The sequence below is a fragment of the Protopterus annectens genome, chromosome 14.part0, assembly GCF_019279795.1.
Source record: "Protopterus annectens isolate FY-2018-M chromosome 14.part0, PAN1.0, whole genome shotgun sequence".
NCBI classification, from domain to species: Eukaryota; Metazoa; Chordata; order Ceratodontiformes; family Protopteridae; genus Protopterus; species Protopterus annectens.
The window spans coordinates 247,973,533-247,994,919 of NC_056748.1; the positions used below are offsets into that span (position 1 = coordinate 247,973,533).

Sequence of the window (21,387 nt, forward strand, 5' to 3'; positions counted from 1 at the left end):
ACTATTACACTGACAACATGCCCCTAAGAGGTGACTAAGTTTTTTGGGATTTAGGAACTTATGTGGACAGTGGCCTAACTTTCAACCAACTTGTATCCACTGTGGTAAAAACGTCCTTCTTCATTGCACAGCTTATAAACAAAAGGATTGTGTCTAGATGTAAGGATGTCATCATCCCCCTTTCTCAGTCCTCAGTAGACTAATCAAAGTATAATGCTCCCTTTCGCACAAATCTCTCCTGACACATGCAATAACTGGCTAGCCCACAAAGATATCTTATTAAAAGGATACAATTTCTAACTGCGGTGGTGGTGCTGCGGTAGCATTGTTGCCTCACAGTAAGATGTCCTGTTCGATTCTCAGCTAAAGCGTCTTCTGTGTGGAGACATGCGTGAATGGACGTACCTCCGTTGAAGGTTGTACGTCAGGGCTGGCAACTCAGTATGTAAAAATCTACTGCCAGTCATTAGCGGACCGGAGTTCCGCTGTGGCGACCCCTAACCGGGAAAAAGCCGAAAGATGCAACAACAACATCCTACATGGACCGACTCACCAACCAGACATTGGCAAAAATACATTTAATCTTCTCTATAGGCTTTTAATAATATACTTTGTACAGTGGAATTACTCATTTTTTATATAAATTCATTAGTTAATCTGTTTAAGCTTTTAGGTTAGATGGAATTAAAATAAATTCAAGGTTAGTGAGGTTTTTGGATGATTTGCTATTTAGGGTGAATAAGGAATACTTATTTTTCAATGCTTTGTGTTTGGTTTCAGAAATGGCAATCCTGTCTGAGATATACTTCAGTTTAGCTCAGCAGCAAGTACGGTATTTTCAGCTGTTTTCAAAGGATGTAAAAAATTCAGGAGACAAATGAAGTGTCTTGGGGTAAGGGGACAGAGGAGTACAACATAGGTTTCTCTCTCTGAATATGGAAGTGAGGTATACACTGATTTTTCCTTTGCTCTAAAGACAGTAAATGTAACTACATTCATTAGAAACATTACTTATTCTTAAATTAACTGTATCTTAAAAACTGTGAAAACCAGGTTCAAAATTCACCATGACCCACTGATGTTCCAGTCTTTATTATCTAATGAAGCCATCAGGTACAAAAGCTACTGGTAGTGATGGAAATTAGATTACAGATTATAATATGCTATGCTAGTTGTGATAAAAATAAGAATATTTCTGGGACTAAAATTACAATAAAATGATTCAGAACCACAAAAGGAATAGCTAAAAAAACTGAATTACTGATGAAAAAAATGGAATTGAGTTATGCTGAAAAACAGATGAATGGGTGTGGTTTGTGTCCCATCACAATGTTATTAAGAGTTAAATGGCACATTTTCCATACCTGTGTGTGTGGCAGATGTATATATGCATATATATATATATATATATATATATATATATATATATATATATATATATTCTGTGTGCTTCACACAAAAACAGTAATTAAAGAAAGTGAATGATACAAACAACTGTTAGGTGCACTACAAAAATCTCACAATCAAGAATCTCATTTGGAAGATGCAACATGGGATTAAGGATACCAAATATTAACAATAAAAAAAATTAAAGTTTAAGATCTGTCTGCAGAAAAGAATAACAACATTTTTACTTGTTTATATTCCATGGGGATAGGAGGCAGAGAGGAGCTGGAGGATGTCACTATGACATGACTGTGAAACAGCAACTGAGCAGCTTAAGCTACATCCTACTTGCTAGTGTGGAGGATGACACACTCAGTATCAGTCATGCAATGGACATTCAAGAGATCTATCAAGGCATGCTACTTATCCGGTAATTTTCCAGACTATCCGGAAATCAAAATGATTGTTAGTCCAGAAAACACTGTACAAACTCCGGTATTCTGTTTAGCAGCATGAACAGAATGCCAGTTTGTACAAAAAAAAAAAACAAACAAAAAAACCTCAGTTTGACTTTTGACAAAAAGCACAGATGAGTCCAACCGTAGCTACGGAAGGGAAAAATAGTCTAACACAATACAAATGAATCTGAGATTAGGGAAAAAAAAAACACAAAAAAATAGACTAAAGGAGATGTTCCACCATAATGATATATACACCTACATCATAAAATGGGCATGGAATTGGGCAGAAAGACGCCATGACTGGGTGGTGCAGGGGGTGTGGCTTTGGTCTGTTTTATTGCCATGGTAAAAGGTGGCAACCCTAGATCCATCACACACGTGAATGGCAATGTGCTCCTTCTACTGCCTACTAACCTTCTACTCTACTTTCATTAACACAACTCTGATCCTCATTCACCACAGTCACTTTCAAAGGCATACCCCTGTCAATTCCCCTTAAGCCCCATCCCACAAAAGAGGTGAAAATGCATTATCTTATCCATCCTTTCGCATCCCTTTTTGGCTCCTTTAATGTCCAGGTCACTAAATGAACCTCCATCAACTACTTTACAGTTACGGCTCCACACTTCTGTACAATGAAGTCAGCAAAAATAATAAATAGATAACTGTAACAAAGGGTCAAAAAGAAAGGTAATCATTTGAAATGCTGGAACCCACTAGAATGAGTCCTGAAATACAGAGACTGAATGGCCAAAAGAACGGACTTGCATACACTAATTCCGAGATGACATTTCTCAGAAAATTCTCTTTTCTCCCAGGTATGGCGATCTTGGAGTTGGTATATATATGTCTGGGGGTACGAGCGGCTTACTCTCCAGCAAAAAGAAGTTTAAAGGAGAACAGCAGTTTTCAAGGATTCACACTTCTCTGGGTTTTCGACATTTTTTTTTTGTCTTGCTGGCACTCAGCATTCTCAGTATCAACATTTCAATAGGAAATGAACTTTCTGGGATGCTGATACCTGCATAAGTGAACTTGAATGAGTGAATTTTAATAAGGGGAACAAATGAAAATTGCTTCATTTTCAGAAACTCATTTATCGGTAGGATAATTTTGCATCTTAAGGCTCAATGTCATCCCTGAGAAATAACCAATACAAGGCTAAATTACTATGAGATTTTGTATTTAGTAGACAGGCATGCCACAGTAAACTTTATACAACTTTCTTTTAGTCAAGCCTCAGTGTTTCCCTCCCCACTCTACTAGCAATCTGCCCTCCTGACTTTCTACTTGTGCAGGCCTCTATTTTAATACTACTACTTCTGAAGCAGTTAACATTGTATTTACCTTTGATAAAATATGATGAATTTGAACCACATAAGTTTATCATGATGCTATAACAAATGAATAAATGCAGCTTCTCTTTGGTAATAGTCTTGCTGATGTCATTTTTAGACTTTAAGAAAAATGTTAAGCAGTAAACAGTGGTTCCGATAACTAAAAGCTATAATTGTCATACATATATCAACTACTGAATGCATACAATAGATATTAGTCACTTAAAACTCTGTGCAAAAAGCTTGCAGAAGGCTTGCTTTTCTTAGGAAATGCATGTTAAGAACTGCATGCTAGAATGATACATTCTAAAGCACTCCACAAAATAATGTTTTCTGTTAATGTATTTAATATTTGCTATTTGCATTTCAAAATCAGAGTAAACAAATGGAATTTGGTGCTGTACTCCCCTCAAAATTTACACCCTGACGTTCAAGCAAATCTACATAACATTTTTAAGGACAGTAAACTGCAAACTACAGTTCACTGGAGGTGTTCTAATCACACACACATTTTCAAGCAACAAAAATTATAATCCAAATAGCTGTCATTTCAAAAAGCAGAATCTCCTACTCTAGCATAACAGTGTCAGTTTAAACTATTTAATCACTTGGTCAAACAAGTATGATTTTCTTGGTAAGTAGGTAAGGTAGGTAGAGGAATGTAAAGGAATTAAAGCAGCATATAATTAAAGTTCTATGTAGCTTCAGTACTTAATTTACATAAACACAACTGTATGTGAATACATGAGAGCTGTTTAGTTGACTTGAGGACACTGTAAATTCAATGTTGTCATCTTGGTCCCGCTCTACTGAGTTAACAGTTTTCCAAAAATTATCATCACTTCAAACGGTGCTGGAATGTTTTACAGAGGTTTACTGTGCGCTTCCAGTGTGGGCAGTAGATGGCAACATGCAAGGATTTACTTTGTGTGAGATCAACAGACAGTGGGGTATGGACTAAGTTCTTTCCTTACTGTTGTAAGATCATGGAGTTCCCACCATGGGGTGTGGAAGGGATTTGCCTCCACACCAAAAAACACTTTCTATGGTGTATGTAGTATTGAAGTATACGTCTTTCTTAGGGTGTCAATGGTATGTGTTTTGTTATGAAAATATGTGATGTTTGTTGGAGTCGGTATGTGATTACAGGTGCTCGTTCACTTGAGCTGTGATGAATGTTTTATTAAATATATTAATAGATTCCTGTATGCTTTATATATGTACATATTTGTACATAAGCATGCAGGTATGTGCTTCTTCGGTATAGGCTTACATATAAGAACAAGCCTGAATGTATGCATAGATTTAACATAGTACACAGTGAGAGATATTCCTACTGAATCAATGTGGCAAATGCATTTTGTTGACAGTAGATCTAAAATTGTGCTTGTTTTTACATGGTTGAGGGTACAGCATTATTTTTGGGCAGTCATGCCGGAATATATTCAGTGTTCCAGGCTCTTCAGTGAATTAATTTTTCAGATAAACTGCTTCAAATTTATAACATGCAAGCAAATACAATTTCAAATTTAATTTAGGTTGTCATTGCCACTAGATTTATTTGTTGGTGACTGAAAAGAAGACTGCAAATGGCAAGTCACACAGGAAGATCAGTGGCAGAAGCTCATGTTTTTCAGTTCACTGATGCAGGGTTTGGTCTTGGGACTGGCAGCAATCAGTACAGAAAAACAAAGAGCTGTTAAGTAAAATGTGCAGGTAACATTAAAGCAGAGCCCTTTAATATACCAAAGGCCTACAAAAGAGAGATTTTAATAAAGGTAAATATATTCTAAACCTAAAGAAGGAAAGCAAATTTGACTGCCCTATATGTAAACAATATGCACAATTTAAAAGTTTAAAGTTCAGTGCAACTTATTCAAAAGAATTCCAAACATTAAACAATTTGTACTGTACAAAGAAATTTATATATACAGGACCAAAAATATACAATGCAAAATCAGAAATATTTTTACATACTGACACATAGACTGCTACTCCCTGCTGTAGAACCTATCTGTAAACAACACAGAGGCATAGAGTGCGAAGGAAGTAGGTTGACTTCTAGGTTAAGAATTACTGTATGAAATTAAGGCAATAATTCAAGAATTAGTCACGTGTACCTAGGAATGTAAAGTAGAATGTTACCTTAGTTCTTAGGTCTATATCAATGATAAATATTTACTACATTTTTGCACATCATAAAATTAAAACAAAAAATAAAATAACAAAATAATCGGAGTTTGAAATCCAAAAAGCAGCATTAAAGTCTGATATTTAGCTCAGAGCAGAAGAAGCCTTAATTTAAAGAGAGTGGCAACACTACCAGAGGACACTGGTCATTTAAAAATGCACTATATACTTTTTTTAAAACCATGTAATTGAACAAGTTTATGTAAAAATTAATTAGGCATAACATTTTTCCAGTCAGCTACCTAGTATAAACATCTAGCTATCCCCAAAACAGGCAGGAAAAGCACTCATGCTGTGCTTGCTTCAGACCATAATTCCTTAAGGGATGCCACATTTGTCAAAGCAGGACTATAGAGTATGACTTCAGCAATTTATTTTTGGGCATGGAAAGGTCCAAACTTAAGGCCCACATCCATCAGTGAGTGAGGTAAGTTAAATTATTTTCATTCAAGTTTGGCAAATGTATCACTATCCCATGGATAATAAAAATACTTGGGAGTACATAAGCATTTCGGGATTAAAAAAAAAACAAAACAATCTAACACCTGTTTGGCAAATTATCACCCAAATATTTGTGGAAGTAATAGAACTCCAGTTATTAAAGAGTAAACAATATCTCTCCATTAACATCTGGTTTGTGGAAAAGAAATTTGCCCCTTAAATAAACACTTTTGTTCACCTCAGAGATGCACTTAAAAAAAAAAAAAAAAAAAAGTCCAGAACTGTAATGAAGAAATATGTTCACTCTCTTTCGGGATCTTCCAAGGTCCATATGTTGCATTGCAAGTACAACATGGAGGACTACGCTTCACTTGTAGTAGGGCCTTGATGCTCTGAAGAAATGCTAGTCTCACTGCAGCTGCTTACGATGTTGCTTGCAGTTGTTCCTCCATTGCTGATCGGCTCAGCTGTTCTTTCATTACTTAAAGACCTAGAAGTGAAAAAGCAGAGAAACAATAACAACAAAACTGCTACACTGCAACTCAGAAATGACTAATTAATAAGGAATTAGACACTTATATGACCCATTCTTAAAGTCAAATTCTGTTTTCTCACAACAGCATTAGCAATGCAGAAATGAGTTTATACATCTTCATGAAAGACGTGACTGGGTATTAGTAAGAACTTCAGGCATTCATACAAAATGATTGTAAATGGAGCTCTTCATGAAGGTGTGGTGGGAAATTAATGAGGGTACCAGGAATGATCTCCTTTCAGGAGGAGCATGGAATGGCTTTGCTACTGGACACTTCCTACAGATGTGTGGTGGAGAAGCTGTAGATTGCTGCTGAGGCACATAAAATGGATATCCCATGGGCACGTATGGGAACATGGCAATCATGTGTACACTGCACACCTTATTACTAGGGATAAGAGAATGTGATATGCCAACAATCAGTACTCGTTGAACAAAGTGTCTACCAGGGTGAAGCTCCATTTAAGAATGTAGAGTACACTGCTTCCCTCCCCTAATACTGTTCTGATCAGAATAGATGTTAGGATCAAGCCGTCATTAAAAGTTTGTATACCTGCTCAGAAGTGGAGAAACCTTTTACTGGGAACAAAGCTAAGGAGGTACAACTGATCCCAAAAACAATAAAATGTGCTTTGCTGGATAAATAACATTTTATTTTGTTACTTACTGTTTAACTGCAGTTTAATAGAAGCATCATCTTTTATTTGGAAAACCAGTCTTACAAGTCAGAAATAAACTCAATACAACACAAACCTCTAAAAACACTTAAATTACTGTGCAATGTAAAAATGGACAGCCTTTTTAAAATATACACTCAAAAAATGAGTAAAATTCCAGACAGAAGTGTCTTAAGAATTCGTAAGACAGAAGTGGTGAACTTCATGACACCCATGCAGATGGACAATACAGTTACAACTGCTGAATCCTACACAAATGTACTGTATAAGCACTTACACAAGTGCATGGATCGTGCTATCCCAAACAGAACCAAGACACTATCCTCCAAAAAAAAGGAAGCCAATCTGGTGGTCCCCTGCCATAAACAAACTGTACAACAGAAGGAAGAAACTGTTGCAAAAGAGAGTAAAATCCCATGAGTGCAGTAGCTCCCTGGTCAGCCTCAGTAAGAAGCTGAGATCCCTTATAAGATCCTCCAAAGCTAGCTACAAAAACAAAATCGCCACTAATTCCAAGGACAACCATAAAGCATTCTATAGCTATGTCAAGAATCTCAATGGCAACATTCAGATCTGCTCTGAGTTACAGCACAAAGGCACGAAAATTACAGAACCAACTGATATTGCCAACATCCTGGCAGATAGGTTCAGTGCTAACTTTACCCCCCTCTCACCCCCTAAAGGGCCCATATCTATACAGGAAGAATGCAGAGTCCCTGTAATCACAACTACGCAGGTAAAAGCTGCACTCTCTAAAGCCAAAAACACAGCATCCATGGGACCGGACAACATCCCAGACTGCGTTTTACACGAACTTCAGAACGAACTGGCTCCCCACTTAAGCACCATGGTCAATAACAGCCTTGCATCAGGCTTTGAGCCGACTGAATGGCGCACAGCAACAGTTATCCCACTCCACAAAGGGGGAGCCACCACTGATCCTGGGAACTATCGACCTATTAGCCTGATGAGCCTGGTCTGCAAGACCATGGAACGTATCATCATGGAACTCATAAACAAAGACATTGGTAACCTCCAAACTCTGGATCCCACCCAGTTTGTGAAAGGCAGATCATGCCTCCTGAACCTGATCGACTTCTTTGAGGCAGTCACCAAAGCCGTAGATGAGGGTAAGGTGGTTCAAACAGCCTATCTTGACCTTGCCAAGACTTTCGACACCATCCCCCATTCTGGAATTATAGCTAAACTCACTAAACTAGGTATAAATCCCTACATCACAAGATGGGTTGAAAACTGGCTCACTAACAGAACCCACACTGTAAAAGTTGCAAACTCCAAATCTGACCTCAAAGCAGTCACAAGTGGAGTACCACAGGGTTCCGTCCTGGGACCTCTCCTGTTTGGTATCTACTTCTCTGAAGTATAGGCTAACACAAAAGGCCTCTGGCTAATGAAGTTCCCAGATGACTGCAAACTAGGAGCCATAGTCAAGTCCCTAAATGATGTGGACATCCTACAGAAGGGCCTCACTGAGACAGATGCATGGTGTCAGAACCATGCCCTCAAGCTCAATGCCAAAATGTCAGTGTCATCCCCTTTGGTAAAAACTCTGTACCCATGGACTACCACATAGGCAGCAATCTACTTAACACCAAATGTGTGATAAGAGACCTTGGGACCCAGGTGGACAGTTGTCTCTCCTTTGATAGTCACATCACCACAGTAGTCAGGAAGTCCTTCTCTGTGGCACACATCATAAAAGGGTTGTTATCCAGGAAAAAAGAGGTCATTGTTCCCCTCTACTCGAACACTCATTAGACCCATTATAGAGTACAACGCCCCTTTTGGAATGTATCTCACAAGACATCTGCAGCAACTGGAAAGGCCACAGAAGTACGTCACAAAGAGGATTACTGGCCTTAAACAAATGCCCTACACTGACTGCCTCAATAAACTCCAGCTTTACTCCACAGCATATTGCCTACTCCGAGGTGATCTCTGCCTAACATAGCTATGTCAAACCCAGAGCTGTTGGACATGCTACACCTAAAGAAATCCAAATCCCTCCGAGCTACACGCTCTAGGGACCTAAACCTTGTCACCACAATAAACAGGACAAGCTGGAGGGATAGATTCCTGTCCCAGAGACTTCCCATACTCTGGAACAGGCTACCCATCTATGTCAACCGAAGTTCTTCATTAGCACTCTTCCAGAAAAATCTTGATGAATGGATGGGAAATAGGAAACACACACCGGGGATCACTTCTATGTCTCTGCTCGACAGTGGCATAGGAAAATAACTTTCTTGGGTGGCGTAAGTCAGGGAACCTTGTTGGCTAGGCTTACATAGGCCCTTGGGCCGATAGCCTAGTACGTACCTATGAACCTATAAATGTTATGCACCCAAAAAAATTGTACCTTTCTGTGAATGAAATGTTTTATCTTAGAAAAAAAACTTAAAATGTTTCTACTGGTTCAAGTAGGAATACATCCTTTTCCCCAAGTCAGTATATATCTGTAGGTCAGGAAATCAGTACTGTTTCTTCTTTAATGGTCATAGACATGCCTCTCCTAACTGACTTCAAGCATATTCTACTACTTAATCAGACTAGTTCTGTGAATACGAATATTACAATGCACAACTGAGTGGGACGATATAAGACGGCTGATGAGTAGAAGAATTAGAAAAGAGTTCTGCAATTTCAAGTGGATTTTTATTGGGAAGTGACCAGAAATCAGCTAAAAAAGGAACCAGTCCGGTAATAACGCAAACATTTCAAAATCTTCCTGCCAAAAACTCTCTCCTCAACTTCTCTCTTGGAATAATATATACATGAGTACCTCAAAAATCCACTTATGGTGACATATCACTGAAAAAAGACTTTCCACAGATAATTTCTTCAATATGATAACTTACCATAAAGTCAATAACTTCCAGACAAAACATGATACCCTAACAAGATAATAGTCAAACAGACATAGCTGTTAAAAATTCATGATAGAAAAGCAGAACTTTCAAATCGAAGATATAAGGGTTGCTCTCAGTGATACAAATGGAAGGATGAAATAAGGAGAAACACAAACTGAATTCTTACTGAAACAAAATACCTGGATGCTAAATAAAATGGAAGACTTAAAAAACCAAGGATGGAAGATCTAATAAGATTTTTTTGTCTTCCAGAAAAAAACAGAAGGTTTATTTATTTATTTATTTATCCATCCTTTTTGATCGGTTAGTCACACTAGGCTAGTAGCCTCTTTTCAGGGGAGACCAGAGGTGGTATTTTCACTAGTAGGGCAATTTTGGCCAGGGCATTAGGTTAATTCCCTTTCATAGGTGCAGTGGGATCTTTTTCATCCACCTAAGCTACCACCAACTCAAGCAGATGGGATCTCTGTTTAATGTCTCATCCAAATGATGACACACTCAGTAGGGTAGCAACCTTCCTTAAGATGTACTGCAGTGTCAGTAATCTATCTTCCAGGTGTGGGAATAGAACCCACAGCATTCTGCACCAAAGGCATCTAACTTCTTTCCTAATTACTCGGATACTCAATATTATGAAAGATAGTTTAATTTTTTTGGGGGGGGTTCAATTGTATATTTGACAAAAGAAACTACTGCAACCAAAAAAAGCTACGCTTATCAACTTCTGTGAAAACATCAAGAAAAAGGATGGCTTTATTAGACTTAGGGGATACAATTCACTTAAAGGATAATGTTTCCCTAGAATAATCACATTTTTCCTATGCTTTTGTTACTCAGCCCAGAACAGATAAAATTAACAGAACATGACATCAAACATAAAAAATTTAAACGGTACTTTACTCCTAATATTATAATGATTTAACTAAGAAATTAATTAATCTTAAAAGATCATCAATGACTACCAGACTCCCAGCATATTTATGGTTAATAAACAAAACTGATGACTTCATGAAGAATAATAATGAAGATGATGTAATCAAATTAATGATATGGAGACTCAATGAAAATGAATCAGGTATAAAGGAAAAATGAAACAATGGCAAAATTAATTATTACACAAAATTCATCTAATCCAATACAAATTTCAAAAAGAAGATGCGCAGTGGTGCAGCGGTAACATTGTTGCCTCACAGTAAGAGGTTCTCCAGTTCGATTCTCGGCTGAGGTGCCTTCTGTGCGGAGTCTGCATGTCCTCCCTGCATTCGTGTGAGTTTCTTCCCACGTTACAAAGACATGTGTCTGGAGCCTTTCTCCCTGGCCTCCACTGAAAATGGCTTAGTTCCAAGTCGGACATTTCCAGTTAACAAATATTAATTAAATAAATAAATATAAAGATAAACATCTTCTTTCCAAGTAAATTATCCCTCACACAAAACAACATTAGCTCAGAAAACTTACAAACTATCTTCATATACAATGACAACTAGAGGAACACAATTTAATCTACAGATCAAAACTCATGGCAATAACCAATCATACAACAGAAATCAGAAGTATAACATAATAAATTAAAAGCTGAAATAGAAGAACTATTACAAGAATTTAGAGATCATTATAACAGCATAAAACAGGACAGTAACGTTAAATTTCTAAATGACTCTCAATTAGAGAATTATGTTTGGGGGGGGGAGATGCTGTAGATTTCAGTAACAACTAAAATAATCTCAACAAAACTATAAAGAACTTAAAATATAGTCCCTGGAACTGAATTCTGCCACAGAGTGAAGCGCATTCATTTTTTCATAAAGTTTTAGTAGGCATTAAAACAAACTCAAAGACCACCCCTTCTTGGAAATACTCACCAACATCAATTTCAGAGGAAGACAAGGACCCCATAAATTGCTTAGCATATGAACCAGTTTTGCTATTAAATAGACTAAGGAGTATGTATGTTCATATTCACAGACCATATCCTACTTGATTTATAATGATTAAACTGCATTCAACATTAACTACCTCTATTCAAGTTAAAATTCAGTTAATTACATTAAAACAGAAACAGCACTGTTAAACCTAGATATAAGGAAAATGTTTAATTCTATTAAATGGCATTTATTTAATATTCTTGAATTATATGATTTTCCTGCTGAATTTAGCACCTTAGTAAAAAGTTTATATTATAACAAAGCTTATGTATTTTTATCTGACCCAACAGAAGTACAGAAAACAAGGGTGTTCTTTTTCTCTTCTTTTAATTATGATAGTAATAGAAACATTAGCAAACTCTAATTGTTATATTATTTTATTTATTTATTTACTCGTACAGCACTAATCACAAATGACTGATTTCAATCTCAAACCAGAAAAGTATTAAAGTTTGACAATTACAGAGGTATATTTAAGAGTTAAAGTACATATAATTATACTATTGTTGAAAATATACAGAAATTATACACAGTAAGATATAAACTACACACACATATATATATATATATATATATATATATATAGGTGGGTAACTAGGCAATTGGCCCTGGGGCCTATGCAAGCCTGGCCAAAAAGGTACCTTGGCTTTTGCCACCCAAGAAAATTATTTTCCTGTGCCACTGTCGAGCAGAACCACAGAGGTGATCCCCAGGGTGAATTCCCTATTTCCCATTCAATCATCAAGATTTTTCTTGAAGAGTGCTAATGAGGGGCCTTGTTTGATATAGATAGGTAGTTTATTCCAGAGTATGGGAAGTCTCTGGGACAGGAATCTATCCCTCCTGCATGTTCTGTTTATTGTGGTGACAAGGTTTAGGTCCCTAGAGCATGTAGCTCGGAGGGATTGGGATTTCTTTAAGTGGAACATGTCCAACAGCTCTGGGTTTGACATAACTTTGTATGTTAGGCAGAGATCACCTCTGAGTAGGCGATATGCGACGGAGTAAAGCTCGAGTTTTTTGAGACGGTCTACGTAGGGCATCTGTTTGAGGCCGGTAATCCTCTTTGTGAGGTATTTCTGTGGCCTTTCCAGTTGTTGTAGATGTCTTGTCAGGTACATACCAAAAGGGGCATTGTACTCTATAATGGGTCTAGTGAGTGATGAGTAGAGGGGAACAATGACCTCTTTTTTTCTGGATGAGAAACCTTTTATGATGAGGTGTGCCACGTAGAAAGATTTCCTGACTACTGTGGCAATGTGATTATCAAAGGAGAGACTACTGTCCACCTGTGTCCCAAGGTCTCTTATCACACTTTCAGTGGTAAGTATACTACCGCCTATGTTGTAGTTCATGGGTACAGAGTTTTTACCAAAGTGGATGACAATGCATTTTTTGGCATTGAACCTGAGGCCATGGCTTTGACACCAGGCATCTGTCTCAGTGAGGCCCTTTTGTAGGATGTCCACATTGTTAGGAGTTTCGATTATGGCTCCTAGTTTGCAGTCATCTGTGAACTTCATTAGCCAAAGACCGTCTGTGTTAGCCTGTACTTCAGAGAAGTAGATACCAAACAGGAGAGGACCCAGGACTGAACCCTGTGGTACTCCACTTGTCACTGGTCTGAAGTCGGATTTGGAGTCTGCTGCTTTCACAGTGTGGGTTCTGTCAGTGAGCCAGTTGGAAACATTTCTTGTGACATAAGAGATTTATACCTAGTTTAGTGAGTTTATCTATAATTCCAGAGTGGGGGATGGTGTTGAAAGCCTTGGCAAGATCTAGATAGGCTGTGTGAACCACCTTACCCTTGTCTACGGCTTTGGTGACTGCTTCAAAGAAGTCCATCAGGTTTAGGAGACATGATCTGCCTTTTACAAACCCGAACTGGGTGGGGTCCAGAGTTTGGAGATTACCAATGTCTTTGTTTACAAGTTCCACGATGATACGTTCCATGGCCTTGCAGACCAGGCTAATGGGGTGGTAGTTCCCGGAGTCCGTGGTGGCTCCCCCCTTGTGCATGGGATAACCGTCGCTGTGCGCCATTCAGCAGGCACAAAGCCTGACATGAGGTTATGATTGAACATGGTACTTAGGTGGGGTGCCAGTTCGTTCTGTAGTTCATGTAGAACGCAGCCTGGGATGTTGTCTGGTCCCAAGGATGCTGTGTTCTTGGCTTTGGAGAGTGTGGTTTTTACCTGTGCAGCCGTGATTACAGGAACCTTGCATTCTTCTGGTATAGAGATGGGCTCTTTAGGTGGTGAGAGGGGGTAAAGTTAGCACTGAACCTATCTGCCAGGATGTTGGCAATATCAGTTGGGTCTGTATATTTAGTGCCATTGTGCTGTAACTCAGAGCAGATCTGAGTGTTGCCATTGAGATTCTTGACATAGCTATGAACTGCTTTGTGGCTGTCTTTAGAATCAGTGGCAATTTTGTTTTCGTAACTAGCTTTGGGGGATTTTATCAGGGATCGCAGCTTCTTACTGAGGCTGACCAGGGAGCTCCTCCAACTCATGGGATTTTACTCCCTTTTGCAACAGTTTCTTCCTTCTGTTGTACAGTTTGTTTATGGCAGGGGACCACCAGATTGGCTTCCTTTTTTTGGAGGATAGCATATTGGTTCTGTTTGGGATAGCATGATCCATACACTCATGTAAGTGCTTATAAAGTGCAATTGTGTAGAATTCAGTAGTCGTAACTGTATTGTCCATCTGCATGGGTGTCATGAAGTTCACCATTTCTGTCTTAAGAAGCATGAAGTTGGCTTTGGAGAAATTTTTTACCATGGTTTCCTTAATGGGGGTGGAGACAGGAAGTAGATATCTAGGGTAATTAGCTTATGGTTGGACTGGACCAATGAGGCGTTGACTTTAGGTGTGGAACACCGGTCACTCATGTTGGTAATGACTAGATCTAGGATACTGTTGCACCTGGTGGGGGTTTGGATAAGTTGATCCAGGGCATTGGAGTTTACGAATTCCAGAAATCGTTGAGCGAAGGAGTTGGTACATGAGTAGTTTTCCCAGTTAATGGTGGGGTAGTTCAAATTGCCCATTATTAGGGTGTTTGGTTGAACCCTAATATTTTCCAGTTCATCAAGAAAAGAGGAGTGGGAATCCTGGGGCATGGTGGGTGATCTGTAGCAAGCTACAATTTGGATTGCAGTTTTGCCCAGAGTTAGTTGCACTTGGATAACCTCGGCTGAATTATGCTGAGCAACTAGCCTGGAGGTGTGGATATCCTTAATGAATATGGACACACCTCCGCCTTTGGTGTTCCGGTCCAGGTTACATGGCCGAAAAGTGTGGTATGAGTTATAGCCTGGAAGTGCAGGGGTGCTCTCCAGAGCCTTGAATCAGGTCTCAGTCACTGCACAGATATCGATGCTCTCCATTTAAGGAGTGCCTCGAGTGAGTGCATTTTCAGATTTAGACTTCTAGCACTGAGTAGCATCACCCTCAGTTTTTGCCTGTACCTGTTATGGCGGCGAATTTGCTATGAAAACCTTGCCTAAAAAAGGCACTATAGGGGCGGCAAGAACCTTAGCAGGTATCCGGAATCCCAGGTGCAGGCCATCTCTGGCAAAGCATTGTGGTCTGTCGACCATGTCATCCCAGGCAGACAGATACTGGATCCCTTTACAATGGCACCAGAAGCTTAGCCAATTGTTGAAGTCAATCATTTTGTCCTTGTACTGCGGCATCATTCTGGGTGATGGCAGAATGCTACTCAGGGCTAGGGTCATACTTGCCTGGGCTACTAGATCGGAGAGCTCTTCCATGTCTCTTTTCATGTAGTCCAGGGAGGTATGTCTCAGGTCATTCACACCAACATGGACAATGACAGAGTCATATTTGTACTAGTTGTGGAGTAACCCGAGTGCGTGGGTTATGTGGCGGATCCTGGCAGCCGAAAGGCAGCTGACAGTAACCTTCTCCTTGTTTAACCTGGTGAGTGGGACATCAGTGTGCCTGACTATAGAGTCACCTATGACTAGTGTGTTGGGTACGTTGTTTTGCCTTATTGGCTGTGGTTGAGTGGCACACTGAGTCTGCGGGCTGTGTGTCATTTGGGTTGTGTTGGGGGGGGGTGGAGGTTGCTTGCATTTCTGCTTTGAAGGTCTCTGTTGCTTGAGCAGATTATTATTGAGAGCCTCCACAAATGTTTTTTGTGTTTCTATGTGTGGATTGTGGTGGTGTAGATTTAGTGAGACTATGTGATGAGTGTGGTGTGGTGCAAGTGTTTACCTTCTCCTCTTGACTGTCAAGTTCAGTCTTGATTGGAGAGAGCTTTACCTCCAGTTTGGCTAGATAAGTGCATCTCTCACAGGTTGTAGTATTGGGTGGTAGGAGGAGAGGGTTGTCTGTGTACATGAGGCAATTTCTACATTGCCCCAAGATGCCCAGATTCATCAGATAGACAGGAGAGAACACTGGGAGCTGACCCTTGGACATGCCTGAATAAAAAAACTATTTTCCTCTAGATAAGTGAGGAAAGTGAGTACAAGAGCTGTTTTTCTCTAAGCAAGTGAGGAAAGGAAGTACCAAAACTGTTTTCCTCTAGGTAATGAGGAAGGTTGAGTGCTGTAGTAATTAGGTTATTTAGTGCTTACAAGTTCTGAACAAGTGCTGATCACGAATAACCAATTTCTAGTGCTAAAACTAAGAATCTGTATCTGGACTAAACTAGTTATAGGAAAGGGGGGAAACAAGTGCAAATGCAGGCTTTTAAATCAGAAAGTTGAGAGAGATGGAAAAACTGCCCAAACGGCCAATAACTACAATTTCTGGGCCAGAACCACTCCTTATGTGGTAGATAGGTTACCTAGTGCTTACCACTCCCACTGATAAGCTAGAAGGCTTCCCTCCAACACAGAAAGCTTGGGGGGGCTCAGAAGCTGACATACAAACCTGGATACATATACATATATATATATATATATATATACACACACACACACACACATACACACACGTGTGTGTGTGTGTGTGCAGTTTATGTAGTCATAGAGACACTGTTACATACAGCTATATACAAATTAATATATCTCTTAAAATAGGGTTATAAAGACAGCTGATCAAACCATCTATGAACTGACCACAGATCAAAGATATTTATGGAATAAAACAGGGAAATACTATGCATCAAAATTTGTGCTGCTTGCATTCAATATATAGTTAGCCATTACTCACATTAATATCTCATAATAAGAAACACAGTAAAACTAAATATTTCATTCTAAATTAAAGACATACAAAGAAAAGAGACAAACATTTTGAATAAAGAAACAAAGTGATTTAAGACGTGGAACAAAAAAATATATATTTTTTAAACACCTTTACTGAATTATCACTTGTGACATAGGCACATTTACATTTATATAAAAGCAATCAAACTTTATTTGTATTAAGTTAAAATTAACAAACATTATGCTTCACATATATTTCTCTATATCATATAATCTAAGCAACATTACATAAATCATTCAATTCCTGTCCCTTTTTTTTAAACAAGAAACATCTTTATTAAACTATCACTTACGACATAAGCAATCATACATTTATAATAATGAAAACAAACCACACTGACACAATCCTAGTTACAAGCATTTTACATCACAAACCATACTGACACACTCCCAGTTGCAAACATTATACGTCACTTATAATCTACCCTATCATTCATTTTTCAAACATTACACCGCTCATTTAAGTCCTGCCTTCTTTTAAACCTCATTCCTCCTCTGTATGTATTGTTCTCACAATTTCCATTTTTCCTATGTAGTTTGCTCCTACCTTTTTCTAAAGATTTCAGTTCCAGTTGTTTTATTTCTATTACTATATTCACTACTTCTAATATAGTTGGTTTAGATTTTCATTTCCATTTTCTAGTAACTGCTTTTTGGCAGCCACCATAAACAGAGACAGCAAGGCCTTACCATGTCTAGGCAATTCTGATTTTGTATTACAGCTCGGAAAAATCATCTCCCTTGTCACACCAATCTGCCCACCCAGCATCTCCTACAGTGCATTCTGCAGGGAATCAAAGTCCACCAACTCACTGTACTCACAGAAAATATGTTCCCAAATCCCTCTTTCTTCCCCATCACACCTGCAACATTTGCTATCTACCAGAGGAAACATTCTCTGGAGTCTACTTTTGAACATAGACTTCAACTCATAAAAATGGTCTTGGTACCCCAAGATTTATACAGAATACAAATAACATCTCCTATTCCAAATAAATTCTACCTGAAGAATTTCAGTAGAATTTCCCTAACATTCTTATAGTTCCCTAGTAAATAATGAATTGCTTACAAGCATCATGCTATATCTTGGGACAGAGGCCATATTAAATTACCTGATCTAGAAAGCTACCCCCATAAATGTTAGTGTTCATTAGGCTGATAATAACTACAAAGGTAATTGGAAAGCTTTACAAACACATCATCCATTGCTATAGAGATTACAGAAAACACAGAGTGGTTGTTATATGCAACTATTTCCATTTCAGTGTACACACTAACACATTCACATTAGGTCAACAACATTGTGAAACATACTGGGGCGTACTGATCTAAAACTTTGTGCTTTAATATACTTGCACTATTTTGTATAATGAAAGTTCTAATCAAAACCGAGACACTGGACAAAATACAGGATGTATAACTGTTTACAAGGTTCAAAAAAAAAAAAAAAAAAAAAAGGAGAGACTCAAGACCTAGACTCAAAGGACTGGACTGCAACACAGGTAATTAGAAGTTATGCACAACAGAAATTTCTTGGTGTAGGAGGTACTACAAAAACCAGGATATCCATAAATTACTTGATTTCCTCTTCCAGTTTATAATATAAATCCTACATAACACTACTGAAAGATCTGTGTATGCTCCTTATTATACACAAAGAAGAATTATAAATGGTAGACTTTGGAATTTTATCTTCCAAAATGAGGAGAAAAGTTTGTCAAAAAATAGTAAAAGTCTTATATGTTTGAAATCTATTGGGAGATCTTCCCTTGTTCAGTATGGGTAGGTGTTTGCTTGGAAATGATTCCTTGGGCTTTATATATGCCTGAAAAAATTAAGGAAATGAGTAAAAACAATAAAATAGTATTCTGGAAATGTAAATTAGAATAAAAGTTGAATGGAACCCTATGATGTATACATTTTCATTGCTGGAAGAATTTTGTGAAGATGGTTATTTCCCTGCAATCTCTGTAGACAGACAAAATGTTTATTACAAAACACTTTGCATTACTTAATATTACCATCCCTCTCAAAGTGAAAACAGATCAATATTGCCTTTTATGGACTATTCTAACCACTGCAAAAAAGGTTATTACAAGAAACTGGAAAACTAGTAGATGTTAAGTTGTCAATCTCGCCTTCATTCTTGCTTGATGGGTTCGGAGCCGATCCTCGGCTCCGACTCGGCACTTGCTAAGCTCGAGAGTCACTTTTACCAGCTCGAGGCAGCCCCATATCCCATGATGCAAGGCGGTAAGTACCCAGATCTCGTTTGCCGCTTCGCTGATGAGGTCCTCCTTTTACCAGCTCCTGGTAAGTGATTTATACACTACTGTTTTTGCCCCTTTTTCTATTTAAACTTTAATTTTAACAGTTTTAGACTAGTTTTAGTCCCGTTCTGACTAGAATTCCCTCTCTCCTTAAAAATTTTTAGTCAGGCCTTCTCCCATCCCATCCCCCCCTTGTTAGGGTGTGTGTGTGTATGTGAGAGATTAGTGTTTCTTTAATTTTGGGATAATATTTTCTTGGACAGGTGTTGTGTGTGTGTTTTTTTTACACCATGTCTAAGGAAAGGGTCTCAGGCTTTAAGAAGTGTGACTCGTGCTGTCAGAAGATGTCTCTGACAGACGGTCACACTTCTTGCTTATACTGCCTGGGACCTCTCCACCTGCAGGACTCCTGTGCGAGTTGTCATTCTTTTAGCCAGAGAGTCCTGCAGGAAAGGAGAAACAAGCTTATTTTGAGGGGCCTACTTAAACCGGAGGGCTCTCCGGCTAAGTCGGCTCCAACCAAGACTTCCAAGTCTTCCAAGGCCCAGGCTTCTGTGTCCAAGCCTGCGGCCTCGGCTCCGACTCTTTCAGAGTCGAGATCGGCTCCGGCTGGAGCCGATCCTGGTTTGCACAAACCTTCGGCACCGATGGCTATCGGTGCCGATTCTGGTTCGGTCACTTCGGTGTCGGCTCCGATCGGTTCCGACCACCATGTGGCTCAGGCTTCAGTGTCGGCGCCGACCGGCTCCGACACCCTTACTTTTATGTCTGTATCGGCTCCGGCCAGAGCTGATGCATCGAAACTTTCTGTCGGTGCCGAAAAGTTGTCGGCTCCGACAGCTTCCATAGTTTCGTCGGCTCCGATGGTTCCTTCGAGGAAGAGGTCCAGGTCCCCTTCCTTGGAACCGATACTCTCGGCTCCGGCATCTCCTCTCCTCTCGGAAAGGAGCCATCAGAGCCGATCATCCAGGTCATCCAGGCTTTCTGACCATGATTTAGAGAGGGTGGTCAGTAGATTATTAAAATCACAGGCACTGGCCCAGATGCTACATAGTCCGTCTCAACAGACGACTATTAGTCCACACCCCATTGCAGTTCCTCCTTCGACTCTACCCCAGAGTTTGGAGTTGGAGTCTTCGGGAATGGTTTCTGCTACGGCTGAGGGACAGATACCCCCTTCTGCTCCTTCAGCCTCTACTCTTATCTCCTCTTCGAGACCTTCCTTAGAGGATTCGGTGGTCGGGCTTCCCTGGTCTCCTCCGAAAGGGTGAGTGGCATCGGACCCTTGTCCGACCCCACTCTTCTCCTTGGAGCCTCGGCCTTGGTGAGCTCGGCTCCGACATCTGCCTCGGAGCCTTCCCTTTCGGTGGGTCCTGGAGTTCCTGGTTCTTCGGAACGGGTTCTCTCGGACCTCCCTGGGAGGGGAGCCTTCGAGGTGATGAAGAGTGTGCTGGCCACTGGACTCAGCCAGCAGTCTATTCCCTTAGCTCCTCCCTCTATGGTGCCTGTCGATATCTCTGCCACTTCTCTTGCTCCCGGACCCAGAGATCCTCCGCCTCAGGTTTCCCCACTGGGAAGAACCCCCTCTTCTGAGGATTCTCCTGATCAGTCAGGGGATCCTCCGCGCAAGAGGACCTGTAAGAGGAAACACGTAGACTCCCCCGAGTCTATCACTTCAGATACCGACTTAGATGAGTCAGAGGGATCCCCAAGATCCCCCTCTGAGGATGTCTCCTTTTCAGACATCCTAGAACTCCTTAAACAGAGGGGAAACTGGCCCTCCAATAATCCCTCTGAGGATGAGTCGGTATACCTGGAGGCGTTTGGATCTCGGCCCTCCACCTCCTGGGTGTCTCCGCCTTTCGACCCCCTTATGCAGGTTATTGCTCGAAAGGCTTGGGCTGCTCCTGACTCTGTAGAGCCAGTCCCTAGGAGGCCTTCTAAATTTATTACTGCCCCATCGGACAAGCAATTCCTCACGAAAGGTGTCCCTGCTGATGCCATGGTGGTGGCGGCTGCCACTAAC

At 39.8% G+C, this 21,387-nt stretch overlaps 1 protein-coding gene across 1 annotated transcript in view; it reads right to left on the minus strand.

The window, feature by feature from the left end:
* Positions 1 to 5,086: 5,086 nt before the first annotated feature.
* SHTN1 (shootin 1) overlaps positions 5,087 to 21,387 on the minus strand; it is an 871,033-nt gene continuing 854,732 nt past the window's right edge. The window contains exon 9 of the mRNA XM_044055545.1: positions 5,087 to 6,305. Coding sequence (XP_043911480.1) covers positions 6,176 to 6,305 — 130 coding nt within the window. The 3' untranslated portion in view covers positions 5,087 to 6,175. The remainder of the gene's footprint in view (positions 6,306 to 21,387) is intronic.